The 26,042-nt window shown below is 42.2% G+C and overlaps 8 protein-coding genes across 9 annotated transcripts; 6 read left to right on the top strand and 2 right to left on the bottom strand.

Moving 5' to 3' along the window:
• Positions 1-4,279: 4,279 nt before the first annotated feature.
• Positions 4,280-6,629, top strand: LOC117787067. Its single transcript, XM_034625512.1, has 3 exons — positions 4,280-4,310; positions 5,833-6,149; positions 6,273-6,629. The coding sequence occupies exons 1-3, from the start codon at positions 4,280-4,282 to the stop codon at positions 6,597-6,599; spliced, it is 675 nt and encodes a 224-aa protein (XP_034481403.1). The 3' UTR covers positions 6,600-6,629.
• On the top strand, positions 5,275-5,786 carry LOC117786621. The gene has a single exon (XM_034624958.1). The coding sequence runs from the start codon at positions 5,275-5,277 to the stop codon at positions 5,692-5,694; it is 420 nt and encodes a 139-aa protein (XP_034480849.1). The 3' UTR covers positions 5,695-5,786.
• LOC117787889 (FK506-binding protein 4) lies at positions 6,617-7,586 on the bottom strand. The gene is made up of 2 exons (XM_034626514.1): positions 7,488-7,586; positions 6,617-7,424 (listed from the first exon to the last, which is right to left on the bottom strand). Exons 1-2 carry the CDS (start codon positions 7,513-7,515, stop codon positions 6,700-6,702), a joined length of 753 nt encoding a protein of 250 aa, XP_034482405.1. The 5' UTR covers positions 7,516-7,586; the 3' UTR covers positions 6,617-6,699.
• A 2,129-nt stretch (positions 7,587-9,715) lies between these two features.
• Positions 9,716-10,860, top strand: LOC117787825. Its single transcript, XM_034626445.1, has 2 exons — positions 9,716-9,793; positions 9,856-10,860. The coding sequence occupies exons 1-2, from the start codon at positions 9,763-9,765 to the stop codon at positions 10,776-10,778; spliced, it is 954 nt and encodes a 317-aa protein (XP_034482336.1). The 5' UTR covers positions 9,716-9,762; the 3' UTR covers positions 10,779-10,860.
• A 1,210-nt stretch (positions 10,861-12,070) lies between these two features.
• Positions 12,071-13,084, top strand: LOC117787063. Its single transcript, XM_034625510.1, has 2 exons — positions 12,071-12,535; positions 12,590-13,084. The coding sequence occupies exons 1-2, from the start codon at positions 12,071-12,073 to the stop codon at positions 13,082-13,084; spliced, it is 960 nt and encodes a 319-aa protein (XP_034481401.1).
• Positions 13,085-13,170: 86 nt separating this feature from the next.
• Positions 13,171-14,811, bottom strand: LOC117788770 (transmembrane protein 19). Of its 2 annotated transcripts, none has more exons than XM_034627633.1 (2): positions 14,618-14,811; positions 13,171-14,566 (listed from the first exon to the last, which is right to left on the bottom strand). In XM_034627633.1, exons 1-2 carry the CDS (start codon positions 14,730-14,732, stop codon positions 13,671-13,673), a joined length of 1,011 nt encoding a protein of 336 aa, XP_034483524.1. In that variant the 5' UTR covers positions 14,733-14,811; the 3' UTR covers positions 13,171-13,670. The 2 variants fall into 2 exon arrangements, with proteins under 2 accessions (XP_034483524.1, XP_034483525.1); XM_034627634.1 differs by having other exon boundaries at positions 13,171-14,554; positions 14,618-14,810.
• Positions 14,812-16,577: 1,766 nt separating this feature from the next.
• Positions 16,578-23,933, top strand: LOC117788716 (collagen alpha-1(IV) chain-like). The gene is made up of 9 exons (XM_034627557.1): positions 16,578-16,639; positions 17,413-17,545; positions 17,786-17,856; positions 17,919-18,022; positions 18,090-21,962; positions 22,017-22,082; positions 22,136-22,679; positions 22,737-22,862; positions 22,931-23,933. Exons 2-9 carry the CDS (start codon positions 17,474-17,476, stop codon positions 23,727-23,729), a joined length of 5,655 nt encoding a protein of 1,884 aa, XP_034483448.1. The 5' UTR covers positions 16,578-16,639; positions 17,413-17,473; the 3' UTR covers positions 23,730-23,933.
• Positions 23,934-24,285: 352 nt separating this feature from the next.
• On the top strand, positions 24,286-25,985 carry LOC117786999 (ruvB-like helicase 2). The gene has a single exon (XM_034625433.1). The coding sequence runs from the start codon at positions 24,454-24,456 to the stop codon at positions 25,900-25,902; it is 1,449 nt and encodes a 482-aa protein (XP_034481324.1). The 5' UTR covers positions 24,286-24,453; the 3' UTR covers positions 25,903-25,985.
• Positions 25,986-26,042: the final 57 nt, after the last annotated feature.

Genomic DNA, 26,042 nt, shown 5'->3' with positions numbered 1-26,042 from the left:
CCAGCTACTTTATATGGAATGTATGAGTGTGTCGAGCATTTTGATTTGTGCGCTTTGAGATTCACAGATAATCGTGGTGCAAATTAAGAGAGCCAAACACGCTTCCAACTGCATGACTCATGCAACGGAAAAAGGAACGGGGAAAGGAACGGTGGGGAAGTTAAGTTAATAGACCATGGTACGTAAAATTTATGGCCAAATAAACGCAAAGTCTTTAGCAAAGTGTTGTGGGCGGAGAAGCTGTGCGTGAATTGCTTTACAATAGGAGGATGTAAACTCCGAATGAGTTGATTTTCAAAACCATCTAAATTTCATAATACAATATTTTGAAAGATTACTTAAAACATTTATTATCAATATCGTATTCGATATAAACTAGTTTTCGAAGACTTAAATACAATTGGAACTGGAGATTCCGTAAAGATTTAAGAAATTAAATTATGTCATACAGCAATATTGACAAACTTGTCAAACAGTCGAAGTATTTAAAAAATTTTATTAATTCAAATTATGTCAAATACAGCACGTCATTTGAATTAATAACTTAAAGGCTTAAATAAATTAATAGACTATAAAGTTAAAATCAATTAAGTTTAATGACAGCCTTTAATATTGCACATTCTTAAATTGACATATAACTAAATTTGTATCAATGTGAATATATTTGTATGTGTAAAATGTACACATGTATGTGCATATTTTAAATAATTTCTTTGTCATTCATTCGATTGTGAGTTTTGTAATAAATATTATTAATATTTGGGGGCACTTCTATTGTCACAAAGTGAAAAATGCAACTGCAATGCAAACAGTTTCAAAGTGAAAAACTCTAGTATTGTGATATGCGTAAAAATTGCGGGCAATAAAAACTAATCAAATAAATAATGAAACAAAAACGACCAAAAAGATGAAGATAAAGAGAGAGAGAGAGAGAGAGAGAGAGAGAGAGAGTAAAAGAAATGGCAATTGTGAAATAAATGCTACAAACAATTGACAATAAACTACACCAGATATATGTTAACATGCTGACACGCAGACATATACACATAAATATATATGTACATATGTATATTCGACCCATCATAGTCACACGCAGACTCGCATTTGTTTGCATGTGTCAGTGATATAAATAAAATTAAAAGAGGATAACAGCGAAAAAAAGAAACAAAAAGATTGAGCAAAAAAAATGCTCTGAGAAAATAATAAATAAACTACAGTTCATGTCATGTCAGCAACGAGAGAAAAAACAAACTGCCAAAATGGAACCTCGAAAAACAACACACAAAGGAAAAGAAACAAAACAAAACGAATCAAGAGGATGCGTGTAGTTAAATTAATGAGATCTTTAAGTTGGACAATTTATTCGGACGCAAACAAATTGAAATAGGCCATATTTCTAGCTATAAAATTGCATACTAACACATAAAGTTAAGTTCCTTCTCTATTAGAAACAATGCTCAGTCAGTCAGGACAAAGAGTTTTATATATAAAGATAGAAGCAACAAGAGTAATTGAATTATTTTATGTGATACCGAAATAGATTGAAATTTTAAATCTTTCATTAAAAAACTTTAAAATTTCGTTTTTCAAATGATATATAGTAAATGAAAAGCTAACCAAAAATGTATAATTTCGAAGCAATAATTTTAAAATTACCTCATAGCAACTGGCGTTGAATTTTGATCGTTATATCTGTTCTGTCCGTCAGTACAATGCTTTTAGCCACGTATTGACTCAAAGAATCCGAGATGAACCCGTGGGCCATGTTTCATCAAACTCACAAACTTCAAACACTCAACAGGGGGATGTGCTGTTGTTGTTGCTGCTGTCATTTGGATGGGATTGGATTGGCACGTGCCAGCATGGAATGGGAATCGCATATATTCGTATTCGAATTCGTATGCGAATAGAAGCGATTTATATGGATCCAGTGCTCTGTTATTGCAATATTGGTAAAAGCCGTCGATGATGACGCGACTTCGACGCGCGAGCAGCCTCAACTCAATTATCAAACTTTGGATGCCAATTCCAGTTCAGCCACCAGTCGCTATTTCCTCATCCAGTCCAGGCACTCACACGTGCAGGCATATTTTTTCGGATATACACGTGAACCGTGCCGGGTCCGTTGTGCCGTAGTCCGCAGTTCGCACAAACGACAAACGGAAATGGATTTTTGATTGAGTGCACAATAAAATGTGAAATGCATTTTACAGCTCAAAAACAGACAAAATAACCAAAGAAAACCAAAAAAAACAAACACAAAAATTGCGCACCATCGAACTCAAAGTGGAGTTTAGCCATGTATTCGTACGTATACGAATAGCCCCCAAACTTATACGATTCTATATATAAAATGTACGTATCCCTTTATACATTTTATACTTGTGTGTTTCATTCTTTTTGTAGCTGTCCGAAATTGTTGCAATTGAAATGAAACTGGCTGTACGGCATTATTGCAAATTGAGCGACGAACCAAAGCGTTTGCCCCATTTTTGGCCATTTTTGCCCCATTTGATGTCCCGAACCCTCGAAATTCGCTGTAAACCGCTGCAAACCTTTTTAATTTGCGCACAATGTTGCGATTTATTTGCTTTTGCTACCATATTGATGCCGCCTTCATGAAAGTCAATTTATTTCATTATAAAGTGCATAGGTTTTTGGATCGTATCTCTCTCTTTTTTTTCAGCTTCTTCTTCGTTTTTATGGCGCATATTTGGCGAAATTTATTGGCCTCATGGCTAACAAATTGCGAACACAATGTCGAAAAATTATAGCCCCGATGTCGTCGTCAACGTCATCGTGAATGCAATAAAAAAAATCGAGAAAAAATAATGGTCCTTTCGATAGCTTAAATACTCTTTCAACTATGTCGAATAAATTGTTGTGGTTTGGTTAAAAACGGTTTCATTTGTATACACATTTTAGTATCCTATTTCTATATGATGAGATTGGCTTGAACATGTGTTAAATTTTATTTAAATATTTCGCCAACTTTGGGAGTACGTTATGTAATATTTAACTAAGATCTTAATTTGATAAAGACATTCCTAGAACATCATAATATCCATTTCTGTTTATATTGATAAGCGTATTAAAATTGTATATATATAATTGTGAAAAATAAAAAACGTGCTAATCAAAATTTACTATATATGTAAAAAGTAAATTTTTATTTAATTTGTGTGCATTAAAAATAAAATAAGAACCCTGAATATCAGTGTAAAATACGATTATTAAATTTATTTTACCAGTACTTCAACTTAATAGGACATTTTGCTCAAAAAGCATCAAGTATTCGAGCAAACTTTCATATAAATATGATGGGGAAATGTTCATCCTGCTTAACACAAAAGTAAGTCAACAACGAAGATAGAGGTAGGGTAAGAAGGAGAGAGAGAAAAGTCAATGCTTTTGGCATTCAGTCAGTCACATTTGAAAACGTTGCCAATTTCAATATATTTCCCAATGGCCAAATTGTGTTGCCAGCTTCTTCGGGACAGAGCAAGGACATGCGTCTGCAGGAGCTATCGATGACTGAAACTGGCTTCCAAAATTTGGTCTAGACGTTGTCTAATGACAAACGCAAACCACAAAAGTCGACGACGACTGAAAATGTTATGCAAGTCAGTCAGAGCCAAGTCAAATGGAAATGCCCTGGCCTGAGTCTTGTCTCTTGTCCTTTCCTGTCCTGTCTTGTCCTATCCTGTCCTTTCATATCCCGTCTTGTTCTATACTGTCGTGTCGTGACCTCTGCTCTGGCTGACAGCGAATGCAAAATAAATAAACTCAACTTTAGATAAAACTCATCGATAACTGTGGCTGTGGCTGTGGCTCTTGGCTAATTCCTATTGACAAAGGCATTGGACAAATTTTCCAGCTGTGCATTGAAGCACATCCACATTGAATGGCCAAGATCGAGAAATGATTTCGAATTCATAAATTGCATGCAAAATGAGCAAATCAAATGCTTGAAATGAACAAAAAAGAATTGGCCCATCATCATCATTATTTATGCGCTTCTCTTCCCAAACAAAAAAAAAAAACAATAATCAATGACGACGCTATTTAAACTTTTAAAGTCAAATTTACATAGCCAGAAAAAAAACGGTCTAAGAGGTCTTAAGTTTTCGAATTCAAAAATTAATATGCAAATGAACTGCAGAGAGTGTTCTCTCTAAAATGTTCCCACATAGTGAAATTTTTTTAGCCGCAAATCTTTTTCGCTATAAAACCGATATGTTTGGCCAAAATCTGATTTAGTATTATTTTTCAAACGAACATGAAGCGGTCTTTTACTTTTCTTTGCGGAGGTGCGTTCTATAAAGTTAGTCCATATAAATTAAGAACTTATCATACTTAAAACAAAGTGAAAAATAATGAAAAAATAAGGTTAATATTTTATTTTAATTTGTTGAGATAGAAAGTGCTGAGATCAGATTTTACAACGTAAAAATAATTTGCCATCAAAGCCATATTTTAGACTATGATTCTTAATATTTAAGATTTAAACTTATGTGAAATTGAATCGAAATTAATTTAAATTTTATCTTGCAAGAATAAGAAAAAAATTATTTGTAGCGCTTATATTTTTACTAAAATAAATGAAAAGAGATAATGAATAATTGCACACCTTAAGCTAATAAGTGAAAAGTGGAAAAAATAATTTCAACAATCTTAAGAAATTGTCTACGACATAAATATAAGTTCATACATATACCATTTGGAAACTGAGCATTCCCAGAATATTTGGAAAACTGTGGAAAAAGGGGGACAAGGCCAGCAAAAAAACATAGAATAAGTTTGCCAGAACTATCCACAAATTCCCTGAAATGTGTCCCAGGGTATTTTCCCGAAAATCCAAAACGCAAATCGCCACAAAACCCAACGACGCGACGTTGACAAGATTTGAGCCACCTTTAAGATCACGGCGCTAGGTTGGTAGCCTTAATTGAGGCTTAAAACTAAAAACAGCCGGCAGTTTTAAGTAGGCTAACAGTTACGGATTGCGGTACCCAATGTTCCAGTCATAAAGCCATAAATAAACCGTGGAAATACCCAGACAGCCGTTGCAAACGAGCAAGAAAGCCTAATGAAAAGACTGGAAACTATATTTATGATGCACACGTGCCTGGGGAACATTCGCTAATGGGATAAACTACCTGAAGGTGTCCCGTTAAACCGCTAAACTGATGTTACCTGCTCGCTTTATAAGGATGCGGAACAGAGGTCCTGGCATCACACCCGCACTAACCGTCAAAGCGTAAAGATCTCAAAATGAAAACTTGCCAGAATCAGAAGGACAAATCTGAGAAGAAACGAGAGAAGCTGCTGAACAAACAGACAAAGGCCAAATATCATCAGGAGAAACTAAGGAAGCACTCAAAGAAAATGCTTAAGTCAACGCAGAACGTTACTTTCCATTATCAGCTATTCCTATATCGCCAGGAGCTGCGAAAATCCGACGCGGACTTCTCCTATCTACGTCTATCCCGGGCCAAGATCATGTTGACGGCACAGCTCATAGCCAAGAATATTGGCAACTGCAACAAACTGTGCACCGTGGATGATCTCAAGATGCTCAGCCGGGAGGTTCAGTTCAAGAAGCGCCTGTGCAACCAAGTAGAACGCTTGGAACAATTCCAGGAGCTGGGCCTAACCGATCTCGTGCTCAATGGCAAAAGGACTGCTCTCTAAAGGGCTTCTTACTAGGGCTGGGCATTAGCTTAAGTTACTTTTATAGTTTAGATTGTAATTTTTATTCAAATAAAATTTGACAATACATTTAATTTGGCTGCGTTCTTATCAACACCAATCGAACCTTTCACCTTTCAGTTGTGCTACTCGGCAGCATGCTCTGTGCATCACAAGAGTTGGTCCAGAATAATACCAATCCCAATGATATCGAAGAAGCGCATAAGCTAAAAATCTTATTGGATGCAACACGTCCCGTCACCACTATGAAACCCATCAGCACCTCCTCCACATCCCAGCCCGATTCCCACTCCACATCTGGTACTAAGGAGGAACCAGATTATAGTTTCCAAAATGACCGCCTGCCTCTGCTGTCAGATGATGAATTTAACAACCTGACAGATGATGCAAATCCTTTATACTTCCTCAAGCAGCTGACTGAACCAACTAAACCGCAGGTAGCTAAATTTTTTGATACGAATTATTATTATTCATATCAGTTTTAACCAAAGTCTGAAATTCCTAAAATCTCTCTATGCTTATATCTAATTTTCTTCCCTTTTTCTCTCTCTCTGTAGGAGACAAAGCCTGATTCTGTTCCGGGCTCACCTATATACATCACCATACCCATCTATATAAATACAGCTGGAAAAATTCCGCTCAGTTTAACCATTGGTGATCAAGAAATGACACTGGAGCATCAGCAGAGATTAAACTCAGCAAACAAAAGAAAAGATTCCACCAAGATACCCAATTCGCATTTCAATCGTTTGCTGGAAATCAATGAACCATCCAAGAGGCGTACAACCAATCGACACCGCAGTCCGATCCGCAGTAAAATCCAAGCTCTCAAGGAACCCAATACCGCAGAGCGCTCTAAGGACCAGAACCGAAAGAAAACGAATTAGTAAAAACAAAAGAGAAGTTTCATTGATAAATATTTATGTATTTTCAAATTTTAAAACTAACAATAAATAATTAAAATAGACAGTTGAGGTTGTAAATGGTTTAAACCGCATTGCTGGCAGCTTCGGGCTCTATTGGCTTGGATTCGTTTTCATTTTCGACAGGAACTGGAACTGAAGCTGCAGGAGAAGCTGCAGCATCCTCAGTATGCTTCTCGGGTTGAGCTTCTGCTGTTTCTGTGGGCTTCTTGTCCTCCTCTGCAGTAGTTGCTGGCGTCTCCTCCTCATCATCATCGGCAGCATCAATGACCTGTTCGATGGTCTGCTGAATAAAGTGCTCAAAGAGCTGGAAATATTGCAGAGCATTATTGGCCACCTGCTCCGTGGGCAGCCCCGTGGTGACCTTTTTGAGTGCATCACGTATGAGGACTAGCACTGGTTTACGTGTGGTTGACACAGTGCTCGTGGTGGGAGCTGTGGTGATGCCCTCAGCGCTCTGCTCAACAGGAGCAGCTGTCTCGGATGCAGTGTCAACTTCAGTGGGTTCTTTGGCTGGTTCCACAGCAGCCTCGCGGCGTCTTCTGATAAACGACACATCGTCGTCGTCGTCGTCATCGTCATTCTCCTCCTCATCATCGTCAGCAGCGGAATCGTTTTGTTTTTGCTCCACTTCATCCTCATCATCAACGTCATCCTCATCGCTGGCTGCACTAGAGTTTTCCACTGCAGCGCTTTTCCTCGCGGCTCCGAAATCACCGTAATTAACCACGTCGTATTCCACTTTGGCGGGAGCGGCGCTCACAGCAATGGCCAAAATGACCAAAGCAGCTACAGATAAAATATTAAAAATTAGTTTAATGCTGGACTTTAAGTTTTTACTTGGAGACTCACCTAATGTCATGTACATGTGTTTAATCATATTTGCTGCTTAACTCGGTCAATCCTTGCGATTCACAGTGGGGAAATTGAAGCTGGGAACTGGGAACTGGGAACAGTTGACTTTTGCAGTTTTGCGGTCTTTATGAGCGAATCCAGCGCTTTGCTTTCGCTTTTTATAGCCATGCGTCGACGATTTTGACCAAAATGAAAGTAAACATGAAGACAGGCAGGCGCTGAGCAGTCTCCAATCTCCGGTCTTCAGTCTCTCCAGTCTCTGAGACTGAACCAGAGCCATGTCGAAGTAACCGCTTTTACTGCAACGAGCTCTCCGAGCTCAGCTCTTTCTTTTTACATCTTTTGTTTATCTCGTTTTCTTCTACACAACAAAAGAAACCGAAATCATTTATTTAAAATTCGGTTTCTGGTCACTTCTTTCATAAATTTGTTTATTTATGCCCAAAACTCTTGGCCATCTTTCGTCTCTCGTCTGTTTGGCTAACACATTAACAGTCATTTGCCAGTTGCGGGCGTTACGAGAGCAAACTCCTCTCCCCACCTTGTTATTGTCGTCGTCGGGGTTATATGCAAATATATTTAGGTTCCACAAGATTTACATACACAAAAGGGATTTTTCTTTAGGCTGAAAAAAACATGACGCACTTAATTGACTGATTAAATTTCTTTTGGCAATCAGTCAATGCTCTCTGCACACTTAATTATGTAATAATTAACGCCCATTTAGATCCCACACCATCGTTATATATCGAATTCGTTTTGGTTTTTTTATTGTTTTTTTTTTTTCGAGTCATCAGTTGAAACTTTCTAATGCATTTTGGAAATTTAAAAACTTTTCCATAATGTGGCTTAATTTGAAAATCAAACGCAACTGATAACAATGGAAGCAGTAGGTGATCACAAGCCTGAATGAATCATTTTCATATGGTATAGAGTCTAGAGAAAGCAATTGATCTGTACAATCTTGTTAGAAGCATATGATTATCGACAATTGTTTATTTGGTCCAATCATCAGTTATGATTTAAGGCTAACGATTTAATTAATTTGAAACTTAATCAATGCATTATTTATATCCTTTTATAAATGGAAGAAGACAATAAAAAAGATTAACAGCATAAATTAAAACTTAAGCTTTGCCTTGTTAACTTTCCAACCATTTATCTTTTGGATGTTTGATATCTGAACTATCATTAAAAATTAAAATTATTACACTGAAACAAATATTTGTTATAAGTCCTTAGAGTAATTAAAAAATCTAAATATAATTAAAAGTCAAATAATGAAAATCTGAATATGCATTTCTTTCATAAAAAATACATTTTTTTTATACTAAAAAACTAAGAGATTTCTTTATATTAAAAACGATTAAAAATAATTTATTGAAATCTTTAAATTTAAATTTTATTCAAAATTCAAGAAAATAAAAGGTATAAAAATTATTTTCCTTTAGGAGTGCACTTAGAAAGTTATTTTATGGTACTTTACTGGGTCAGATCTGTAACCAAAAAACAAATTACAGATTTTACAGTTCAAATTTATCCACAAAAAACCTGTAATTAGAGCAGCAATTACGTTCTATAACAAAAAAGAGGAGTGGGTTACCAGATAATCGAGAACAGAGCAACAAGTCAGTAGAAGAATAACAACTTCTAAATAGTGATAACAAGCAGATTGATTGGATGATGATGATTTGAAATAACTGTGCACAGCTGCTCGACAAAAGATACTTGTGGGCACGATCAGCTCCTAAGGCTACAAGAATTGTACGTGCCCATAAAACGAGATCAGTAAACCTTTCAGATTGACCCAATTCGGAACCGGCTTTCGACGCAAGCTGCGCTTCGGAGCGACCGGGTGGGCAGGGAGCAGGTAAGGTGGGCAAGGTGCTAAACAGCCAACCAGTTGGAGACCAACATTCTAGATGAGTATCATCGAAACGAAGCAACGTGTAAAAGGGTATACGAGCACGTCGCTGATAAATGAAGAGCACATGAGTTTGCATAAAAAATTTCACCAACAAAATAAAGCAACTTTGCATACTTTCCTTGCGGACAAACAGAGACAAACAAAAGCATAAAAACAGAGAAGAAAAAAGCAGCTTTTTAAGATTACCAAGAAAACCGGTAAAGGAAAAAGAATTCCCCCTCCCAGTAAAGCGCAGCGAAATGATCCGATACTTAAGCCAGCTCTTACCAGAAGATGCGATCAGTTGTACTCCATACGAGCAGCTGTTAAGATCGCTCCAATAGAGAGAGAGAAAAGAATACAAAGATGAGACCATACCAGGTTGCCTGCATCTTAGGTAAGTCAGCGCATTTATTATCAGGTAGATCGGGTCCAGTAATTTTCCGTTAACTGTTGCAGTGGCAACTTTGCTGCTTCTGGAACCTGCCACAATTGAGGCAAAGCGTCGCAAGCACAAGGGCAACGACCACGACTCACACAGATCCAAGACGAAGACAAAGTGGTCCAGTTCCACGGATCACGGTGCCAACTCACAGGTCTCAACCGAAGAACATGGCTATTATGTTAAGCGCACCTATTCCCCCCTAACGGGTGCCGATGGTAAGCGCAAGAGTCCACCTTACCTGGCCATACCGATTGCCTGGTTCAGCTGTGAGTCGGGCAAAACTGGATGCCAGCAGGTCAGCAATTCGGGCATGATCAACAGCCCAACGCATGCCTTGAGCGAGGGTTACCTGTGCGATGATGACTGCACGGATGGCTATGAACCCATCTGTGGTCAGACACCCAACGAGGTGGCTGTCTTCTACAACAAATGTAAGCTAAATGTGGCCAAGTGTCGCACTCACGGACTGTGGACAGAGCTACCCTATGAGCAGTGCCAGCAGACATATCCCAAGGAAACCGCTTATACCGACAAGAAGTTCAGATGTTCGCCCTATTTCCGGGATGCATCTACAATTGTTAAGCCAGTGGCTGAGAGCGATAAGGATAAGGACAGCAATGAAAGCAGCGAGGAGCAACAGGACAACGACAAGAAGGACAAGAAGGACAAGAAGAACAAGATTGAACAGGTCAAGCCCATTGCTCTACCTCTTCAGGAGAAACCCGCAGAGATCATAGTTCCAGTTACAGCCACAGGTCCAGTCCCCGTGACAGTTCCCGTTGAGACCATTGCCCTGCCCCCAATTCCCGTTAAGACAGCAGCAGCTCAGCCTCTGTCTGCTGCCAAGCCAACACTCTCCCAATCTAATTTGGAATCCGTTAAGGTCACTGAAGCACCGAAATCCGATAAGGACAAACTCAAATATGTGGTATCTTAAATAACTTATACTTAAGTTTTATCTGTAATTATTTATTAAAAAAAAAAAAGCAAAAATAAAAATAAAATCATTTAAAATTGAAGTAGCATTCGTGTATATTTTAAAATCGCAATAAAATAGCCTATTATGAATGGTTACAATGATACACTGATAAAAAGGACGATTTCTTAAGTCCAAATATACTTGGTTTTTTAAATAAAATAAGTTTAAAGAAAACTATAATTCAAAAATAATTAGCCATACAATCAAGATGATTTCCTCATTTATCAGCATTTTTTATATCAACGCATTTTTTAGATCAAAACTTGTAGTTTTATGAAAAAATTAAAATTTATAGCCATTTTATAAGTGTATTTCCTGAAGCTGGTGAAAACTTAGCATACTACTTGCAAAAATTAACTTTCTCATCTCAGCTCTCGAGAATTTTACAACTAATTGTACAAAATTGTACAGTTTTAACAGCTAGTGAATATATACATTATACGAGTACATCAAGAAAGTAATGGTTTTGCGGTATTTATTAGGATTTGTAAATAGAAAAAACTAGTTAATCATTTTCTAGACATTTTTTGACAACTTACATATAAGCAATTGAAAGGGACAGCATTTGTCATTTTGTTAGATAGTATACAGTTTTTTAGGTAAATCAAGCAAACAGCAATAAGAGCGTTATAAATAAGCATTCGACATTTGCAATTAAATATTTGAATTGAGTCAACAGATTAAAAATATATAAAATAAAAAAATACCATTATATTTTATTCTCTTTAATCAAAATGTTGTTAAGAAATACTTAAACGTGTTACAACAAAGAGAAATATTCTTACCAAATCTCGTATCTGACGTCTGCAGATCAAATGTGGGCGGTTCAATAAGTCCCTTGAAGTTTACGTCTTGAGACTGCATAGGGTTTGGTCATCTAACAGAATTTAAGAACATGATCTGCATATAGAAATGCAGTTCATTGAACTGACAAACAAGTTCTATATACTCAAGTTCTATGGCTTGATGGACAACAAGAGATCGGATCAACATTTCAATAGGGCACAAATCATTAAAAACTGAAGCAGTAAACACTGTTGATTGAGTGTGGGATGTGGCAAGAGTGGATGCAACAGGTTGTATAAAAGATGCCACTAATGTGGCAACTGCAACCAGAAGCCCAACGACTGCAATGACAAACGGAGCTGGAAAGATTAGAAGCTTTGGGCTGCTCCTGCTGCTATGTGGAGGTGAGTTAAGCTTATTAAAAAAGAGGAAGCAACAATTCAGGATTAGCATCTTCTCCAGCCATGCTCAGCATTGAAGGATTGCCCAGTGATTTGGTAAACCACCAAGCACCGTCTGAAGATTTAATTGTCGAAGCACGCGCTCAGAAACAGGATCTGGATGCCTTGGATGCGGATGAAGATTTGGATGGACGCAGCGCCTACGTGAATAATCAATTTGTGCCAAATGATCCCGTTGAACTGATCGATGACGAACAGAATGCACCGCTCTATGAAATACTGCAAAAGCAAATGGAACAAGTGCTGGCGGCAACTGGACCAGATGTGCCCATCTATGAGGAGGACAAGTCGAAGCGTCCACGCGACCAGCTACTGCCCCATAAACCACTTTTCACCAACAACAACGAAGCCGAAACAGATGAGGATTATGTGGATGAGACGGCGCCAGAGCTGGAACAGGGCTATGTGGATGCAGAGAAACCAGATGCAGCAGCTGTGGAGGAGCAGCTGCCTGGTGGAGGCTATCAGGTGCCGCATCTGAGCAGCAGCAGCGTCAAGCCAACGGATATCACGACTACGAAGCCACCCAGCAGTTCCAGCACGAATCCCACACGTAATCGTCCTCAGCGCAGACGCAACACTACAACAACAACAACAATTCCCAGAACCACTCGCTCCAAAATCACTGCACAATCAAAAGTTGTAGCCTCAACACCCAGCTCAATAAATCACACCGAGCTAACAACGAGCACTGCTTCTCCAGTCTCCTCCAGCCACAAGCAACGACCCAATAACAACCCCAAATCCAATCCCAGTTCCAATTCCAGCAACAGTCTGCCTCACGATCCACAAATCTATCAGCACAAGCGTCGCATCATATTCAAGACGATCTCAACAGGTTCGCAATTCGTCAATTCTCCCATTGGAGATCTTATGATTAAGTTCTCCATTGGCTTCGCAAAGCCAGCCGGGGGCGTAACCACGCCCTCAAGCGAAGCCTTACGTGCATTTTCCAATAACTTATTGCGTAACATTGAACTGCAAAAGTTGAAAAGAACTAAAATACAGAAGGATTAATAAAAATGTGTTAAAATATTTATATACAACAATCTCTTAATAGTCTCTAAAGATCTTAATTGTCTCGAAAGATCTAAGCATTCAAATTAATAGAAACTTGCTAAAATGAAACATTTATTCAAAATATTTATCCTACATTTTCGAGCGCATGTATGTACTTGAAGTATAACATGAAATAGGAAGTATAACATGAAGTATAACATGAAATAGGAAAGTTACTCGTATTCGTTTTTTAAAATTGCCACAAATATAAGGAATTAGTGGAGATAGAGACAGATATGGACATCAGCTCAACTTATTTGATTCTAAGTAGTAAAGAAGTGTAAAAAGTTAGTTACACAAAATATAATTGCTTAGAATGTGACGTCACTTAATCTAGTATGAGTAATTAGTATAATCGGTGCAATTATCTAAATCGTTGTGTTGCGAGTCTATCGGTTGCATTGGATACATAAAAGTCCATCTGTTCGCTTAGAGCTGGAAAGCATTACAAAAATATGTGCTCTTATGTACGTGTATAACCAAAAGGATTTAGGAGAGCTTTACAATCGGTTGATCGGTTGATAACTGGATGGCTGTGACGCTCTTAGCGCACTGGCCAAAACTTGAGAGCCAACAGTGGCATGGTGACACCCATGACAATGCTGGAGATGAGGTTAACGCTGTGGTTGTCCAGGATGCGCAGTCCACTAACATGACGTATTCCCTTGCCAGGTGCATCGACTATCTTTCCCTGTGCATTGATGCCCGAGAACTGCAGCAGTCCGCCCAGCACCGAGTCCAGCAGAGAGCCAAAGAGTCCGGCTAAGCCACCAAACAATATGATGGGCCACTGTGGCGGACTGACCAGCAGCATTTTGGCATCCACAGTATAACGCACGGTTACAAAGTAACCAAAGCCAACCAGCAATCCTCCCAACAGGCTGACAACAGTGCCAACCAGTGAGATACCGCCATTCGTGCCACGTGGCACTCGTCGCCAGCTGATGATGGAGATGGGATCGCTTTTGGAAAGCACACTGCCCAATTCACTGCTCCAGGTGTCTCCATTGCAGCAGGCAAACGAGCTCATTACCGCAATTCCCAGCCAGCTGGAACGATACTCCTTGGCAAAGTCAATGGCCCGCTCCCCGCTGCCACAGTCGATCAGGTAGAGCAGCGCCAGCTGTGTCGCCATGCCACCATTGCAGAGCACCTGCACCCAATTGCGCTGTCCTTCACCCTCCTTGAAGTCGTGCTCGAACTTGCGCTTCAATTGCGCTCGGAACTTGGTTGCACGCGATGAACTGAAGAAGAACACCACCAGACTGCCAAAGAACGGATGACTTGCTATGGACAACGTGAAGGCCACAAGTACGCCCAAGGCGGCTCCAGATTTGCTGACGGACCGGCGACTCAATGCCACCGTCATCAGCGTCAGCGGCGCCAGCGTCGAGAACAGCCAACGGGTGGGAGGAATGACAGCAGGTTCTATAAATGTAACTCAAATTCACTTATGAGATTATCGGTGAAAGTGAACCAATGAATTTTTACCTTCATAGTCGCTGCTCCAGAATTTCGAGAATGCCACATTGCCCAGCCACATGAAGAGTGAGATGGGAATCGAGAGGCCACAGAACAACAAGGGCATCCAGTCGCCGCTAGCCATTGCTTATTTTTATTTATTTTCCAAATAAAAATGAATTTCTGTTCAAAAATGTAAACAAAAAAGTGACAAGTTTGTCAGAAGTGTGACCAACTTTGGTTAGGTGAAGAGCGTAAAAATACTAGAACACAGCATTTCAATTTGGTATTTTATTGACTCAGCACAGGGTGATCCAAGCAAATACAGACACAAATTTAAATTTGAGCGCAATTAAATCCAACATTTATTTTGAAAATCAATTTCTTTAATAAAAATCTATTTCATTGTCAGAGTGTCTCTAAAAATTTATATTTAAAAATAATATTGGTTTCACTCTTTTTTGAGATTTGAAAATTATATTACCAAGAAAAAACCCAAGCCCGAAACTCAAATGGAAATAGCAAGAAGCTTTTTTTCTTTAATAGAAATAATTATTAATATGCTTTAACATGTTTTCATATTATAGCCTGTACATTATTTAAGTATTTACAAAATAATATTAAAGCCAATTTAAAGTCCTTAATTGCTTAGAAAATTGGTGGTATGATATTAAAGCATTAACATTAGAATATTTCCTAATAGTTAAAGCACGATGCATTGGTATTAAAAAAAACAAATAAAATTTAATATTTTAAATATTTAATATACTTCAAAATTGACAAATATTAATATACATAAATAAAAATTTATAATAATTTAAAAGATATTTAATGATGAAAAGCTGATGATCAAGTTAGTTGCCCTCATTAAAATCATGGTCATAATAACACTAAATTACTGTCGATTTTCAGTCAACATTCTAAGCTGAAAAGAAATATTCAATTTTCATTCATAGATGCTCTAAATAGATTTTCGGGTGCATGCAAATTTATTTCAATAGGCCTAGGCAATTTGTTATTAATGAAAACTTTGCTTCTTGCTGATCATATCAAACTAGGTTGGTGTTGGATCTCTCGTAGTGCGTTTTAATTGAAAACATTTGTAGCCTTGAAACAATCTCCAGCCTTTAGTTTTGTATTGAACGCTCGATTAGAATAATAAGACAACAAAATATTCTAACATTTTGGGCGAAAGATAAGACAAACCCGTGCTTAACATTGTACTTTTAAAGCTTAGACAAAAATGATTATACTATAAATAGATATGACGATTCTGACAAGGAGGTACAGAGGTTATCAAACGCGAATTACTTCCGTTAAAATTCGATTAAGGGATCCAAAACAAAACATACGAAGCTCTCAATCTAAGTGGCAACAACACAAGTCATTGGACGAACAATTGCAACATGCTGGGAACAAAACCACATGCATATTAAATGAGCCGGACGCGGGAACACACTTGAAAATGCAGGAGTATGAGGAAGACGAAGTGGATGAAGTGTAAGTATCTAAGAGATACACAATTGCGTATCTTTATATGCTAATAAATGGCCGCACATTTCCCTAAAATGGGTCAAAAGTCTCCCCCATCTGCCACGATGTTGTAACACACTGCCATTCAATGAAGCGCCCCAAGCCAAGTGATCGATTGACACGATCAAAGTGTTGATATGTAATGGAATAGGCATAGACATAGACATAGACATATGAGATAGAATCAAATGAATGGCACTGGGCGACGCGCCATAGCTGAGTACAGCTCTAAGTGCTTCGTCTCTGTAAGTATTCATATGTATTATTTTATATGCGATTAGATAGAGTCAGAGCCAGGCGAAAGACGAGTGTGTCAGTGTCTGAGTGTGAATCCTACATAAATATTCATGCTGCCACATGCAAATGTATTGAAATTGCTTGCTTTCAATGAATTGAGCTTCGGTTTGAGAACTTTACGTTTCCATCTTTTGAATACTTTACGTTATTCGCAATCCGACAGTTGTCGCGTTCGGCAGCAGATCGGAACTATTATTTGGATCCTATACGCAAGGCGAAGAAGTATGTTGCAAAGTGAAACAGATTGTGGAATGATTACATAATTATAATAAAGGATATATTCATATCAAAGTGATATTCACACTTTATATATCTTCTGATAAATGAAGATCAAGTGGCTGAGTTTAGAAGAGTACTATTAGTGCCAAAAGAGATATTTATCAGAAACTAAAATGGAATTTATAGTGATATTTTTAAAAGTGTTTTATAAAACATAAAAAGACTGTGTTCGAATTCGTATCGATTTCGAGGTTATGTGATAAGGAAAAGTGAAAGTGTGAAACAATCTGTGAATCTACATTATTCTAACTATCATACACTTAAATTTTTATTAAAGATACATGACAGGACAATAGTCCTTAAAAAAATTTATAAATCTTGATGAACCAATTTGAGAAAAAGTTTAATTAAAAATAGTTGACAACACTTCAATAATATTCCATATGTAAAAAACACATATGAACTGTAGAAATACAATTATTATATGTATGTTTAAATAAAGAACATATTTTAAAATAGCCAACACATGGAATTACGTCATGTCTCAAGCTAAAATCGAAGCCAAGATCGAGCATAGTTTATTAGTTTTTTTTTTTTTTTGGCATCTGTGTGCTCATTTCAATAAAGTGCCTTTGGTGATAACCCCTTGTGACAGACACTGAGAAGAGTAGAGAGACAACGAGCACTTGAAGGAGAAATCGAGAACTAATAAAATAAATATATAATATATACAAGAAAATGTGTTGTTGATAATACAATTCAATTTCATTTCACAGTTTACTGGTACTGTCCACTTCGAGCACGCGTTTCCATTGGATTTAAATTAGATTTACTGAAATGTTGCCCTTTCGATGGGGCTTACTGATTGGCGTGGTGCTTCTCATAGCATACACAAATGGAGCGGCAATAGTAAGTGTCCAAATTGTTAATGAAACTTGATGAATTCTGTTTAAGTGTGCGTGTGTTTGTGGCTGTTACATATTCGGGAATGTAGAGTAGTTCAATGTAATGAACTCAGCCCTAATAAGTTGCGATAAGAAACATTTATTGGTTAGACTTGTGGCCAAGGTCAGTTTTCGAAATAAAACGTGATTGATTAAGATGTAGCTGACATTAGCATTGAACTTAACTCGTATCTATCAACTGCAGGATCAATCATCTGTTGACGATGATGCTGAGCTGACTCCCCTGACTGATTTAGAGAGAACTAAAAGAAGCTTGTAAGTAGACTTATCGATTCATACAGAACCAAGGAACCTTTAACATTATGACACACTTGCAGTAACCGAGGACAAACACAGTCTCAGTACTTAAATTTCGGCAAACCCGAACAGGATGGCAAGGCAGAGGCGGAGGCAAATGAAAATGGCTCACGATCTCACGTTTGTAAGTCTTGAAATTTAAATAAATACAACTCAGACTTAGTGGCTAAATTTTTGTATTACTTATTCAGCTGGTACTCATGGCATGGGTCAAGCACAGAGTCAATTTTCGTCAGGAGATTGCAGAGACTGTGCTGGTGCCGGGCTAGGTGGTCAGCCCGGCCTCATCGGTAGACCCGATGCTATAATAAGCCTTCCTGCAACACAACAAGGCGGAGGTAGTCAGCCCGGATATGGAAGTCAAGGAGGAATTGGCGGGCAACCCGGTGTCGGTGGTCAACCCGGATTTAATAATCGTCAGCCAGGTGCTGGAACTCAACCAAGTGGAGGATTTATCGGCGGTCAGCCAGGGTACGGAACTCAACAAGTTTCCGACGGACAGATTGGTGGTCATCCAGGAACTAGTGGTACCCAGCCCGGACACGGATCTGAAGGCCAACCCGGAACTCAACAACGAGTTGGAGGGCAGCCTGGATATGGAACTCAAGGAGGGATTGGGGGACAACCAGGAGGCCAGCCTGGCTATGGAAGCCAACCAGGAGTTGGTGGGCCGTCTGGAACAGGACGCGGAGGACAGCCTAGCCATGGAACTCAAGAAGGAATTCATACACAACCAGGAAGTGCAGGTGGTCAGCCAGGGGTAGGAGGACAGCCTGGAGCTGAAGGAACCGGCAGTCAGCCCGGCTACGGCACCCAACAAGGAGTTGTTGGACAGCCTGGTTATGGAACTCAGGGTGGACAACCAGGAAGTGGAGGTGGTCAGCCAGGAACTCAGTCGGGAGTTGGTGTTACCGGCAGTCAACCCGGTTATGGAACTCAGACTGGTTCTCTCGTTGGTCAGCCTGGCTACGGTACTCAACAAGGAGTTGGAGGACAGCCTGGTTATGGAGCTCAGGGTGGTCAACCAGGAAGCGGAGGTAGTCAGCCAGGTTACGGAACTCAGTCGGGAGTAGGAGGACAGTCTGGAATTGGAGCACCCGGTAGTCAGCCCGGCTATGGATCTCAACCTGGATCTGGCGTAGGTCAACCTGGATCTGTCGTGGGTCAACCTGGATCTGGTGTGGCTCAACCTGGCTATGGTACGCAACAAGGGTATGGAACTCAGCCCAGCTACGGAACTCATCAAGGAATTACAGGACAGCCCGGATTTGGAGGAAATCCGCCAGGCTATGGCGTTGGCGGCAGCCAACTTGGATACGGAACTCAGCCTGGTCAGTCTGGATACACCACTCAACCTGGATATGGAACTCAGCCTGGTGGCGGACAGCCTGGAATTGGCGGAGGTCAACCTGGAGCAGGTGCAGGTTTGCCTGGCTATGGAACTCAAACCGGAACAGGTGGACAGCCTGGCTATGGAACTCAGCCAGGTGTTGGCGGACAACCTGGAATTGGCGGAGGCCAACCTGGAGCAGGTGCAGGTTTGCCTGGCTATGGAACTCAAACCGGAACAGGTGGACAGCCTGGCTATATATCGCAACCTGGAGTTGGCGGAGGTCAACCTGGATCTGGTGCAGGTCAGCCTGGCTACGGAACTCACACCGGAATAGGTGGACAGCCTGGCTATGGAGCTCAGCCAGGTGTTGTCGGACAACCTGGAATTGGTGGAGGCCAGCCAGGAGCAGGTGCAGGTCAGCCTGGTTACGGAAGTCAAACCGGAATAGGTGGACAGCCTGGCTATGGAGCTCAGCCAGGTTTTGGCGGACAACCTGGAATTGGCGGAGGTCAACCTGGAATAGGTGCAGGTCAGCCTTCGTACGGAACTCAAACCGGAAGAGGCGGACAACCTGGCTATGGAATTCAACCTGGAACTGGTGCTGGTCAGCCTGTCTATGGAACTCAAGCCGGAACAGGAGGACAACCTGTCTATGGAACTCAGCCAGGTGTTGGCGGACAACCTGGAATTGGTGGAGTTCAGCCAGGAGCAGGTGCAGGCCAGCCTGGCTACGGAAGTCAAACCGGAATAGGTGGACAGCCTGGATATGGAACTCAGCCTGGTGTTGGTGGACAGCCTGGAATTGGCGGAGTCCAGCCAGGAGCAGGTGCAGGTCAGCCTGGCTACGGAAGTCAAACCGGAATAGGTGGACAGCCTAGATATGGAACTCAGCCTGGTGTTGGTGGACAACCTGGTGTTGGCGGAGGCCAGCCAGGAGCTGCGTACGGAACTCAACCCGGAATAGGTGGACAGCCTGGCTATGGAACTCAGCCAGGTGTTGGTGGACAACCTAGTGTTGGTGGAGGTCAACCTGGAACTTCTGCTGGTCAGCCTGGCTACGGAAGTCAAACCGGAATAGGTGGACAGCCTGGCTATGGATCTCAGCCAGGTGTTGGCGGACAGCCTGGAATTGGCGGAGTCCAGCCAGGAGCAGGTGCAGGTCAGCCTGGCTACGGAAGTCAAACCGGAATAGGTGGACAGCCTGGATATGGAACTCAGCCTGGTGTTGGTGGACAACCTGGTGTTGGCGGAGGCCAGCCAGGAGCTGCGTACGGAACTCAACCCGGAATAGGTGGACAGCCTGGCTATGGAACTCAGCCTGGTGTTGATGGACAACCTGGTGTTGGCGGAGGTCAACCTGGAACTGCTGCTGGTCAGCCTGGCTACGGAAGTCAAACCGGAATAGGTGGACGGCCTAGCTATGGATCTCAGCCAGGTGTTGGCGGACAGCCTGGAATTGGCGGAGTCCAGCCAGGAGCAGGTGCAGGTCAGCCTGGCTACGGAAGTCAAACCGGAATAGGTGGACAGCCTGGCTATGGAACTCAGCCTGGTGTTGGTGGACAACCTGGTGTTGGCGGAGGCCAGCCAGGTGCTGCGTACGGAACTCAACCCGGAATAGGTGGACAGCCTGGCTATGGAACTCAGCCAGGTGTTGGTGGACAGCCTGGAATTGGCGGAGGTCAACCTGGAACTGCTGCAGGTCAGCCTGGCTACGGAAGTCAAACTGGAATAGGTGGACGGCCAGGCTATGGAACTCAGCCAGGTGTTGGCGGACAGCCTGGAATTGGCGGAGGTCAACCTGGAACTGCTGCAGGTCAGCCTGGCTACGGAAGTCAACCCGGAATAGGTGGACAGCCAGGCTATGGAACTCAGCCAGGTGTTGGTGGACAACCTGGTGTTGGCGGAGGCCAGCCAGGAGCTGCGTACGGAACTCAACCCGGAATAGGTGGACAGCCTGGCTATGGAACTCAGCCTGGTGTTGGTGGACAACCTGGTGTTGGCGGAGGCCAGCCAGGTGCTGCGTACGGAACTCAACCCGGAATAGGTGGACAGCCTGGCTATGGAACTCAGCCAGGTGTTGGTGGACAGCCTGGAATTGGCGGAGGTCAACCTGGAACTGCTGCAGGTCAGCCTGGCTACGGAAGTCAAACTGGAATAGGTGGACGGCCAGGCTATGGAACTCAGCCAGGTGTTGGCGGACAGCCTGGAATTGGCGGAGGTCAACCTGGAACTGCTGCAGGTCAGCCTGGCTACGGAAGTCAACCCGGAATAGGTGGACAGCCAGGCTATGGAACTCAGCCAGGTGTTGGCGGACAGCCTGGAATTGGCGGAGGTCAACCTGGAACTGCTGCAGGTCAGCCTGGCTACGGAAGTCAACCCGGAATAGGTGGACAGCCAGGCTATGGAACTCAGCCAGGTGTTGGCGGACAGCCTGGAATTGGCGGAGGCCAGCCAGGAGCTGGTGCAGGTCAGCCTGGGTACGGATCTCAACCAGGAGTTGGTGGACAGCCTGGAATTATCGGAGGCCAACCCGGAAGTTCTGTGGGTCAGCCGGGCTATGGAGCTCAAACAGGAATTGGAGGACAGCCTGGCTATGGAAGTCAACCGGGACAGCATTACACTCAAACTGGAATTAGCGGAGGACAGCCTGTTATCGGCGGTAGTCAACTTGCTGCACCTGGTCGCTATACAACTGGCCCTGGAATCGGCCTTAATACTGGCAGTGTTGTTGGTAAGCAATAGATCAGGAAAATCTGGACATTATTATAGCTTGTGCTTTTTACAGGTGTCCCAGTCGGTACTGGTACTGGCACTGTTGGAGGAACAGCTCTTCTTCCTGGTGGAGGTATTGGTAAGTAACCACTGATCCCGAAAATACAGAGTTCTTATATATTTTTATAACAGGCGTCCCTAGCACTGGTGGAGTTGATGATGCTTTCTCGCAGGCTGAGTCTGCCATTGGTGACGGCCAAGCATCGGCTAGTGCCCAAGGCAAGAAGAATGGAGGTACAGCAAAGACGCAAGTCTCTGGCACCTATAGTACGGGCAGTTCTTTCAGTGCAAGCGCGATGACCTCTGATGCGGATCGTGCAGCAAGTGCACAAGTAACAGGCAACGCTGATGGTGCCATGAGTCAGTCTCAAGGCTCTGGTGGTCCTTCCCAATCTCAAGCTCAAGTCCAACTTAACGGAAAGGACGGCGGTACCAAGGCCTCATCACAAAGTGGTGGTATCATACACCAAAGCCAGAGCGAAGTCCAAGCAAATGATAAGGGTGGCTTAGCCGATGCACAATCTAGCGGGCCCGGTCAGACATCATCTCAAGCTCAGATCGGCTTCCGACCTGGTCAGGATAACAATTCTGCAGCTACGTCAGGAGGTGGACAAGCCTCGGCCCAATCGGGCAGCCACTCTGGCCAGAGTCAGTCGCAAATACACGGCACATCCAGGTTAGTAGAGCCGACTTTATAAAAATCAAAGTGTAATGAATTTATGTTTATCCACAGCTTTGGTGTATCCTATCACGGCGCTGCACAATCTGCGTCTGGTACGAAGGAGCAGGTGGCCACATATCGAGAACAGAACAGAGAGCTATTTAACACAATCAGTCAATTTGGCAGCACTGGAAATGCGTTAGTATCAGTCAGTTCATAGGTCTTTTTACGCAGATGAAGCTAACAGACATTTCTTGCTTTTGCAGAGTTACCGATCGCGTTGACACCGTCTATAGCGGTCCATCTCTCGCTTCGGAATCAGATAAAATACCGGAACTTCAGCTAAAATCCACATCGACTAGCAAGGAGAACAAGGCCGACAGCGATAAGCTCAATCAGCCTGAAACCCCAAGAGAAGAAGACGGAGAAGTGGAGGAGGATGAGGAACCCTATGATGAATACGACGAAGATGAGTACTACAATGAGAAGCCCGTCAAACTAGAAGACAGTCCTGCATCAGCTAGTCAAATCAAAGTACAAGAGACAAGTGCAGTAGCACCAGCACAGACTTATACACAGTCATCAACCACTCAAAAACAGCAGGCGGTAGTGGTCAATCCCATCGCAGACCAATACAAAGTGGTTCAGAACCAGAACGGTCGCGTCAATACCTATCCGGTGCGCACCGGTACCACCGAAACTGTGCCCAGCGGTTTCCGCGGCACAGTAAATGTGGAAAAGAAGTTCCACACGAAAGCATTGGAGCTGCACAACACTGAAGACAAGAAAGTACACATCAGTGCCGAGGATGATGATACCAAATCATCTAAAGCTGACGCGCCCAAGCCTCGTGCACCAGATAGCTATGTGACAGTCACCAAGTCCGTGACTGGTAGCATGGACAATTCAAAGAACCCACCACAGGAGAACAAAAACTTCCAGTCCACATACTACACAAAGTCGTCGACATGCGGCTACTTTACCTTCTCCTGCAACATTGTCTATGGCGCCAATGGACGCAGTAAAATCTGCCGCCCCAAGGCGCCATCAAATGGCAAGTGCTAGTGGCATTCCCAACAGAATATAGATCAGAACATAAACAGTTTACTACTAACCTATACTTGTATTTTCCGCACTTTCATTAAGCATTTAAGTTTTTGCTAATTTAAGAGTTTTACTGCCATTTTACTACTCGTGCACAAACTGAATTTGTAATTAATATTTAATACGGAATAAAGAACACACATTGTCGTGAAACTTTTGTCACAAGTACTTTTGTTTGATAAAATATGGAAATGAATTATAACGGCTATTTTAATGAAAATATGTTATCAACTTCAGTCTATCGACCGACCTCCACAATCTGTTGACCTCTCGGAGCTAAATATGGTCAGGGCGCACAATTTAAATACAAAATGTGTTATTTTAATAATAGAATAAATTTGGCAATGGGTATTTAATAAATTACACAAGATTAATTTAAAGTTAACCAATTCATTTTGGACATGGATTGAATTATTTATATACCGCACTTTTATTGAATGCTGAAACTATCGTTATTTTTTCTGGGATTCAAGGCTGCCAGATTGTCTAATCGATTTCGATAAATCTCTAAAACACATGTGAAACTAATCGAACCGGCTTTTGTTATTCGTTGCTGAGCAACAAACAGAAAATAGTAATATTCATTTAATTTGTTGAATCTTTCCAAACAAATCGAATAAGTTGTTAACAAGCAACGAGGGCAGTTTCATATTAACAGTGAAAATAATTCGAATCATCAACAAATATGGCCGAAACAGAGAAAATCGAAGTTCGCGATATCACACGCATTGAGCGCATTGGCGCCCATTCGCACATTCGCGGACTCGGGCTGGACGATGTGCTGGAGGCTCGGGCTGTCTCGCAGGGCATGGTGGGCCAGAAGGACGCCCGTCGCGCTGCCGGAGTTGTGGTGCAAATGGTGCGAGAGGGAAAGATAGCTGGACGCTGCATTCTGCTTGCTGGCGAGCCGAGTACCGGCAAAACGGCAATTGCCGTCGGCATGGCCCAGGCATTGGGCACTGAGACACCATTTACCAGTATGTCGGGCTCAGAGATTTACTCGCTGGAGATGAGCAAAACTGAGGCACTGTCACAGGCGCTGCGCAAGAGCATCGGAGTGCGCATCAAGGAGGAGACGGAGATCATTGAGGGCGAGGTGGTGGAAATACAAATAGAGCGTCCAGCAACTGGCACTGGCCAGAAGGTTGGCAAGGTGACACTGAAGACCACTGAAATGGAGACCAATTACGATTTGGGCAACAAGATCATCGAATGTTTCATGAAGGAGAAGATTCAAGCTGGCGATGTCATCACCATCGACAAGGCTTCTGGCAAGGTCAACAAACTGGGACGCAGCTTTACACGTGCTCGCGACTATGATGCCACTGGCGCCCAGACACGTTTCGTCCAGTGCCCGGAGGGAGAGCTGCAGAAGCGCAAGGAGGTGGTTCATACAGTCACCCTGCACGAGATTGATGTGATCAACAGTCGCACCCATGGCTTTCTGGCTCTGTTCTCCGGCGATACTGGTGAGATCAAGCAGGAGGTTCGCGATCAGATCAACAATAAGGTGCTGGAATGGCGCGAAGAGGGCAAAGCTGAAATCAATCCCGGTGTCTTGTTCATTGACGAGGTGCACATGCTGGACATTGAGTGCTTCTCGTATTTGAATCGCGCTCTGGAGTCGGATATGGCACCTGTGGTGGTAATGGCCACCAATCGAGGCATTACACGCATTCGTGGCACCAATTATCGCAGTCCCCATGGAATACCCATTGATCTGCTTGATCGCATGATTATAATACGCACTGTTCCATACACTGATAAGGAGGTCAAGGAGATCCTAAAGATACGCTGCGAGGAGGAGGATTGCATCATGCACCCCGACGCCTTGACCATTCTCACACGCATCGCCACGGACACCAGCCTCCGCTATGCCATTCAACTGATTACCACAGCTAATCTGGTCTGTCGTCGTCGCAAGGCAACCGAAGTGAACACCGAGGATGTCAAGAAGGTCTATTCTCTATTCCTGGATGAGAATCGCTCCAGCAAAATACTCAAGGAGTATCAGGATGACTACATGTTCAGCGAGATTGTCGAGCATGACGAGGACGTCGCTGCTGCTACCGGCGGAGGCGCCAAGCGTCGCATAGAAGCCGGCGATGGCGATGCTCTGCCCATGGAGCATTAGATTTTAACTGACACTTATACATTCTTCTCATCACCATTCACTGAGCCCCAATAAATGATTACAGAGCAATGTACCTAATATTATGCAAATTGTTCATATTTGAATCTTCCAGCTTTGATTCCTCCCAGTTCACAAAGGAT

Source organism: Drosophila innubila, assembly GCF_004354385.1.
Source record: "Drosophila innubila isolate TH190305 chromosome 3L unlocalized genomic scaffold, UK_Dinn_1.0 0_D_3L, whole genome shotgun sequence".
NCBI classification, from domain to species: domain Eukaryota; kingdom Metazoa; phylum Arthropoda; class Insecta; order Diptera; family Drosophilidae; genus Drosophila; species Drosophila innubila.
This window is presented reverse-complemented; position numbering and strand designations above follow the sequence as displayed.